The sequence below is a fragment of the Sander lucioperca genome, chromosome 11 (genome assembly GCF_008315115.2).
Source record: "Sander lucioperca isolate FBNREF2018 chromosome 11, SLUC_FBN_1.2, whole genome shotgun sequence".
Classification (NCBI taxonomy): Eukaryota; Metazoa; Chordata; class Actinopteri; order Perciformes; family Percidae; genus Sander; species Sander lucioperca.
In genome coordinates, this window is record NC_050183.1 from 17301728 (window position 1) to 17310079 (window position 8352).

At 40.7% G+C, this 8352-nt stretch overlaps 1 protein-coding gene across 4 annotated transcripts; it reads left to right on the forward strand.

Annotated features, from left to right (window-relative positions):
* Positions 1-19: 19 nt before the first annotated feature.
* pycr3 (pyrroline-5-carboxylate reductase 3) lies at positions 20-7845 on the forward strand. 4 transcript variants are annotated; one of them, XM_031282422.2, is made up of 7 exons: positions 20-1107; positions 3384-3477; positions 3563-3627; positions 5606-5785; positions 5882-6094; positions 7136-7228; positions 7372-7845. In XM_031282422.2, the coding sequence occupies exons 1-7, from the start codon at positions 661-663 to the stop codon at positions 7573-7575; spliced, it is 1296 nt and encodes a 431-aa protein (XP_031138282.1). In that variant the 5' UTR covers positions 20-660; the 3' UTR covers positions 7576-7845. The 4 variants fall into 4 exon arrangements, with proteins under 4 accessions (XP_031138282.1, XP_031138283.1, XP_031138284.1 ...); XM_031282423.2 differs by having other exon boundaries at positions 59-242; XM_031282424.2 differs by having other exon boundaries at positions 688-928.
* Positions 7846-8352: the final 507 nt, after the last annotated feature.

Below are 8352 nucleotides of genomic sequence, written 5' to 3' on the forward strand. Positions count from 1 at the left end.
GAAACGGAATGGTAAATGTGCGGGAACATAGTGTGGAATGGGTGGCTGGGGACGTATGAAGGCGCCGCCCACCTGACGCAGCAGGAGAGACGTCGAAAACAAACCCACCGATAGTTCACTGGAATTTAGCTGGTTGGTGTGGATGCTCCGGGTGTTACCGATTTGACAGCACAGGCAGTTTAAATCCCACTGCAGTTTGAGTTTTTACTAAACGTTGGACGTCAGGAAATCTGAAACATCAGGTGAATAAATATCCTACCACCAACGTTTATAAACGTTAGCCGGTGTTTATTCACAGCATCGCGTTTGTGTGACTCCGTGTTATTTTATGGTTGTCCAATCAACAAGTAACACGTGCATTAATATTTCTAATCTGTGCTGGATTATTTTGTCGCTATAGCTAGCTAGATGCAGCAGCGGGGCTGTTTTTTTTGCTATCGTGGTTTTTAAAGACATGGTTTTTAACATTTTATCGGCACGCCTTTCCTCGACCTGTAGAGTACATGCTAAAATGCAAGAAAGAAACATCACCGCTCTGCCCCTACCACACTAGACATGCTAGTATTTAATTAGCAACCTAGCCGTGTGAACATTCGTGTTGGGCAGACGTTTACTAGCTAGCCGTCGAGCTAACGTTAGTCAGGCTACGTTTCCACAACAATGGACGACTCCGGTATCAAGAAACAGAACTGGGACGTGAAGGAGACGGAGTTATTTCTGGAAATCCTCAAGGAGCTGGACATGAAGAAATGCTTAGACGGGAGGAAAGTGAGGAATAACAAACTCTTCAAGGTGGCACACAGGAGAATGACAGCGGCCGGCTACCACCGATCTGTGGACCAATTAAAGTTTCGCTGGAAACTTCTTAAAAGTGCGTACTACAAGTGCAAGAGAGAACCCAATTCCCCGGCACCGACCAAAATACAAGGTTGGTGGCGGTATGAAAAGACGATGATAGCTATCATGGAGTCCAGACACCCCCTGGTCGGAGCTGGGGTCAACTCTGACAGAAATGATGAAGTGACAGAGGACTCGGACGGAGAAGCATCAATGCTGCACTGGCCGCAGCCCTGCCCGGACAATTCCACCCAGAACCTGGGTTTAATTGTAGGGGTGATGCCGTGCCGTGTATGCGATGTAGTCTTGTCATAAGATCATAACCGTGATTCCATTACTTCCATCGAGTTGTCTAGGTCGGTGGTTCCCAAACCTTTTCATGTCAAGGACCCCTAAACTGACACAAATCAGATTTTTGCTTTTTAGATGTTTTATTAAAGATAGTGTATGAAACCCACATACAACATTCCCTGTTTTGCTGGGGACTCCCTCAAGGACCCCTGGGGGTCCCTGGACCCCACTTTGTGAACCACTGGTCTAGATGCATGCATTCATTACCCAACTGTGTGCCTATTGTGAACATGTCTCTGGGTTGTTCTGATATACCCTCATGAACTAGATGCACCTAACTAAAACTAATGCAGTCAAATCCAAAAGTCCTGCAAGAAATTCTACTTCTGTGACGATTATTGTGTTTTAGAGAGGTGTTAATTCAACTGTGTGGTGATGTTGAATTCTATTTTCCTATATTACCAGAGATGTTTCTAATATTCTGTCCATATCAATATGGGTAGACTGAATATAAACCACTACTAAAATAAACATTTCAACAAAAGCAGAACATAACATATCATTTATGAAGGTAGGATTTGTTGCAGTGCTGTGGTATAAAAACTGCATTAGTTCTACCTTGGACCAGATGTCTCAAAAAGGGGTGTTAAAAATAATTTCTTCAACATATAGCCATACACTACTCTGATACCAGAAGACAAGTTCGTTTTTTGTTTGTTTTTTTGTTGTTTTTTTGCCATATATATAGGTCTGTAGCAGTCTCTCCGCTGTCGTTCCGTCGCTCCGTTTTTTTTTTTTTTTTCTTCTTTTTAAGTCAAAATGTGGGAAAGGATGAAAAATGCCCATCACACGTTCTCAGAGCCTCGCGTGGCCTCTTCGACAACCCAACAGTTGAAAAGAAAACCCAAAGATAATCAATTCACAATCATATCAAAGAAAAGCATCAAATCCTCACATTTATCGAGCTGTAACAAATGTTTGGAATTTCAGGACAACAAATTATCGACTCAAAATAGTTTATTGATGCATTTTCTGTCAGATACCAATACCATGATGCCTTCTGTTTGTTTACTGCAGATGCATTTCATATCAGTGTGCTCCCGGCTCTGAGCAGTAACCTGCTTTCAGAAACATCATCAGGTTACAAGATCAAGAAAGACATCTGATTTACAGGCAGACTGTATCTTATCTGGGTTAAGGATGCAGTTGCATGATATTAAAAAAAAAAAAAGAGACCCAGGAGAGGGAAGCTACGCTGTGGCAGCAGTTATGGGGGAGGGGGAGAAATGTGATTACTGACCAACTGTCACACAGGATTTAACTTTTATCTAATTTCTTGCCTTAACCTGATTTCTCACTGTAATCCGGTTTCTTGTGCCCATGTTAACACAGTCGACAATCTAATAGCATCTCTCTGTCGCTATATGGTGTTGATGCATTGGCACCAATGGTCTCTGGCCACATGTTTTGGTACAAGAGTCCCAAATCTACGCATTTTACTGGAAGTTATCCAGCACAGTAGTACTGAATCACAATACTTTATTTGGTGAATTTTTATGATATCTGCTGTAGTGTTGTAAGCATTTGGATAATGGATTGGGCAAAGTTAAAATGCTGTTTTTAATTATTCTATTTAATTGTATTTGCACACATTAAAATTATGATGTACGTTACAATGAGGCAGCCCTGTCTCATTTAGACATTTTTCAGGTGTGGAGATATTCTAAATGGCAGTTCAGTTTTTTTTTCAATTTCAGGGATATTCTTGGTATTCTGTAAAACCCCTAAATACAACTAATACATATATAACCGATTCTCGATTTTAAAGAAAAGATACAGTTTTAAGCAATGTTTTTTTTTTGATTCAGTTAAAAATATATTTTAAATATATAAAAATATATTTTTATATATTTAACATAGGGTCATTGATTGATTGTCTTTAGGGCTTTTTTCATCGATTATTCTGCTGATTATTTTTTAGATTGTTTTGTCTCTAAAATGTCCGACATTGGCATATTTGCTTGAAGAAATAACTAAAACAATAAGTCAATTATCAAAATAGTAATCGTGGCAGCTTGAATTGTCTTGCAGTATTATCGTATATAACAGAATCGTGATGGATGTGTGGGAAACGTATCATGATAGTGTCGTAGGTTGTCCTGTGATTCACACCCCAAGTTTTAAGGTGATTTTTAAACTATAATTAAGCATGTTGTTGATGTTTACCCTCAAATCTGTTCTTTCCTTTTCTTTAGATCAAAATGGACCCTGAGATGGACTCGCAGCTGAAGATTGGCTTTATTGGTGCAGGGAACATGGCCTTCGGCATCGCAAAGGGCATCTTGTCTGGTAAGTCAGGAGAGAGTCGTTGAAACAGAGACCAGAGCTGCTTAAAATAAAAGAGTTAACAGTCTTTTGTGTGTTCCCATTAAAGGAAATGTTCTTCCTGTAAATGTCAAAGTGAGCGCACCATCATCCAGGAACCTGGGACGCTTTCAGGTACTTCTGTTCCTTTACTTTTCTGTCAGTTCTCAGTAGGATGGGTTAGATTGCAGGACAGTGAGCAGATATGGATAGGATCATGGTGGTTATATGGTTAGGATCATGGTTACTGTTTTTAAGATCAGGTTCTATGGGAATGGATGGTTGACCTGCAAACCAATCTATTGTTATGCTGACCTTGTTCTGTTTCTTCGGAGGAGTGCAGGTGTCACGTTTGTGCACATAATATAGTAGTTTCGGGCTACAAATTAGTAACTCCCTTGCAGAAATTAGCAATTCATGTTCTCAAATTAGGCATTTGTGTGCATGAGTTAACAGAGCATAATGTTAAGCAATCAGTCACCCAATAAAATGTATATTTAAAGGTGCAATAGGTAAGACTTATAAAACTAACTTTCTGTCATATTTGCTGAAACTGACCCTATGTTCCAGTAGATACATGTAGCAGGTAATTTAAAAAAAAAAAAAAAATATCTGGCTCCTCTGGCACCACCTCCAGCCTGTAGTGTGATTTGCAAAAATCCACCGCTCCCTGTTCAGATGCACCAATCAGGGCCAGGGGGGGGTGTCTAACTGCGTTCACTGCTCATGCACACACATTCATTCTCCCTTGTGGGGGGAGGGGCTTAGGAGACAATTTTGGGCTTTAGCAGAAAGGGGGGAGGGACTGATAAGTTGTTGATGTTCAAATTTTTTGGCTAAGTCCTGGATCTTCCCAATCCTACCTACAGCACCTTTTAGGGATGTTTTAGTTAACACAACATTGTGCTGACGTTATCCAGATATTTCAGTCCAAATATAAAACTTAACGAATAAGGACTGCAACAAAAAATATCCATTAATTTGCTATTAATTAATTTCTTGATTACTTGATTTGTCTATAAAATGTCAGAAAACAGTGAAAAATGCCACTAATAATTTAAGTAATGCCAAGGTGATGTATACAATTTGTTATTCGTCCAAAAAATAAAGATATGCAGTTTGCTGTCGTCACAATCCATCTCAATTACCAAGAGCCCAGGGTGACATTTTCAATTAGCTTGTCCGTAATCAAAATATATTAGATTTACAATGATATAAAATGGAGAAAAGCTGACCGATCAGAACTTGGGGCACGTTCAGACCAACAAAAGCCATCGCCGCAGGCGGTGGGAGTGACACTTGTGTGAAGTTTTATTGTGTTATTTAACCCTCCAATGTAGCACAAATAGACCTATATTTCACAATTACTGTTTTCTGATAGCACTTGAAGGCAGCTTCATTACACGCAGAAAGAGAGAAAGAAAAGAGACGGAGGGACTGTGCTTTGTTGTTGAAGGAAACTCCTGGGCAGTTCAGTGCTTGTGTTTAGTTTTTTAGTGTTTTAAAACGTGTGGCAGCGATAGAGGGAGTGATGTTTCCTGTATACTGTACAGGACTCTGACTTCGCCTCAGAGCAGACTGACAAGTCTGATCGCCGGTTACATGACTGGCCGCCGCAGCGTGACGTGGGGTTGTGTTTCTCCAAAAGTGGAATTTGTCCCAACTTCTTTACAGTATTGAAGGAAGGAAAATCGAATACCTACCCAACGAATGAATAGTCGAATATTCAGATCCAACCCTTATTTGATTACTTAATATTTGATTGAAAGAATAAATTAAGTATTTGTATCAGTACTAAAACACAGCCAGTAGCCTGCTGGTATAGCTCTGGGTGCTTTTTCTTTTTAGCTAATCAAAGTAGCCTTAACAACTGAAACTTCAGTTCTTACTGTTATGTTAATTACTTGACACTAATTTGACATGAATTAATGTCAAATTAAGAATGTGATGCACAAATGATTTGACCGAACACCTGCCTCTCTGTGTAGTGGTCCTCTGTGTGCTGCATTTTATTAATACCTTACACACTAATACAAGGTGAGGTGTTTATTCTGCTTTACCTGTGGGCATGTTGGATATGTGGGTCAGTAACATCCCTCCCATTGGCTTTCAGGAGCTCGGGATTGCCGTCACTCACTCAAACATAGAGGTGGTCTGTGGGTCAGATGTGGTTTTTGTAGCAGTCAAACCTCACCTGGTTCCACTAGTTCTCAATGAGATCTCACTACACGTCACTGACCGACACATTGTTGTGTCTGTTGCAGCTGGAGTAACACTGGCAACATTGGAAGAGGTGAGGGCCCATGTTTAATGTTTTTTCAAACTAAATGGTGGTTCTGTGGTGATCTAAAGATGAGTAATATTTCTTTTTTTCTCTTTTAATCTCAAGCTCCTGCCAGAGAATTCCGTTGCCATCAGGCTGATGCCAAATCTCCCATGTTTGGTTCAGGAAGGGGCTCTCCTGTTTGCAAGGGGGTCCCATGCAAAACAGGAGGACGGAGCTCTTCTTCGCTCCTTGTTGCACCGATGTGGTTTGGTGGAGGAGGGACCTGAGGCCTGGATCGACATCCACACTGGACTGAGCGGGAGTGGAGTTGCGTTCGTGAGTGTCCCAGGATTGCATGGTTTGTTCAGAAGTAGTCTCGCGTTGCCAGACCTTCCCTCCACAGCGCTGCATAGCAGGGTCTGGCCAGTCCACACAGCATTCCGCGATGGGAGAAAAAAATGCTCTGGTTTATTGGCATTTCTTTAAAACCACTCACAATTGTCTTGGGCGGCGCTTAGCGCCGGATGGAGCAACGTTGCCTCTGGAAAATAGCCTCGGGAAGGAACTTGTTTTGGTGGAACTTGTGTACGTTCAAAAGCTGTTTTAGTCGTGCAACAGAAAACTCAGATTGGACAGATAGTCTAGCTAGCTGTCTGGATTTACCCTGCAGAGATCTGAGGAGCAGTTAACCATACTCTTCACAAATCCACCGGCAATTAGAAAGCCAACACCAAGAAATAGGAAGGTAACGGACATCCGGCGAAATTTCCAGCGGCACCAGAGCAATCCCGGAAGTGGAACGTCGTGGATATAGACTAGTTTAGAAGGAAGTCTTTGTAACTGCTTGCAGACTATTGTAATAGGACTATGGCAAAACAAAGACATTCATGTTGATTGATAATAAGTTTTAGAAAATAGAGAAACTACTAGCCTTTTCTAAAAAAAAACTAAAAAAAACATGCTGGATAGTGTTTTAGATTTATGTTTTCCTACCTTACATATTCAAACTGGTTTCAACTCATTTCACTACAACTTGCAGAGACATGAAAGTTCCTCACATTACATAATCACAGTAAACTTAGATCAGCTTTTATTGTCAGAATACATTATTGTTAAGTTTTAATGCATATTGATAAGAAAAGCCTGCATTACATTACTACAGAATATGAATGCAGCATGGCAAGAAAGTGGCAGACTGAACGCCATAGTCTATTTCTTGAAAATGCCCTTCCATCCATTGGATTTAAAAACACAAATAAAAGGAAGGTCAGAAAAGCACTGTCAAATATTTAAAACACTGATTTTGCAGTAATATAAAGACAAAACCACTCTTGCTTTGTGCACCTTTTGACTCTGATGTATGTGATCCCTCTGCAGGTGTATCTGTTTGCTGAAGCGTTGGCAGAAGGAGCTGTTAAAATGGGAATGCCAAGTGCTCTGGCACACAGCATCGCATCTCAAACTGTTCTGGTCAGTTTTACTCTGTGTGTGCTTTTGTTTCACTGTAGCAACATCAGCAATTTTGATATTGCTAAGAATACTGTGTTTTCTGAATGCCTGCGCAATATTTGAACCCACCATCATTATTTTAGTCTCTATTCTATCTGTTGCAGGGTGCTGGGAGATTGTTACGTGAGTCCGGGAAGCATCCGGCTCAGCTCCGCTCTGAGGTCTGCACCCCAGGTGGAACAACCATCTACGGGCTTCACACCCTGGAACAGGGTGGTATGAGGGCGGCGACCATGAGCGCTGTGGAATCCGCCACCGAGAGAGCCAGGGAGCTTGGCCGAAAGTCAGCAGCAGGGTCCAGTAAATGAGGGCAGCTGTTTGCCTGAAATAACTACTCAATGGACTTACTTCAAGCCTGACAACAAACTGACTTTTTGGATCAACTTCACTATGGAACACAAAGACAAAGCAACACTTGTCACTTTTATTTAATTTTTACCTTAATTGTTTTCCTCCCTTGAACAACTGCAGTTTATACTTGTTCTTTAGGTCTTTCACCAGAGGGATTTGTTGTGAGCAAAAATGAATTGGTGAATAACATTGACGTAAGTGAAGTAAATGAATTGATCATGACCTTGTGATTTATTTTGAGAGAATGGCTTCTTTTACATGTACACCAATAATCCAATCTATTCTAATTTAGGCAGTATGGCAAGTAACCAAATTTGATTACTCAAATATTTGTGGCTATCGTAATCACAGTAAGATGCACACAGTACATTTATTGAAGGCCATGTTAGCCTGTGAGCTTGAATACAGAAGGAAACACTGGTGTCCCAGAGTAACGTAGAAAGGGAGACTTCAGACATTAATCAAACTATACTCTGAAGCATCGATCAGTCCAAGAAGCAACTTTATAATAAGGCCTTGCTAGCCATGATTGGGTTATGTGCATGTAATGTGGCGTATAGAATGAAAGTAAAATGTGTGGATGTACCGGTATTTAATTCTACTTAAATATAGTATCTACAGGTGCTATATACGACATTCAGAAAATTAATATAGCAGCAAACTTGTGAGCTAACCCCCATTAACACTGTTGGCTTTGTCAGCACTGTTGCTGTTGTTAGCAGCTTTAGCTCCGC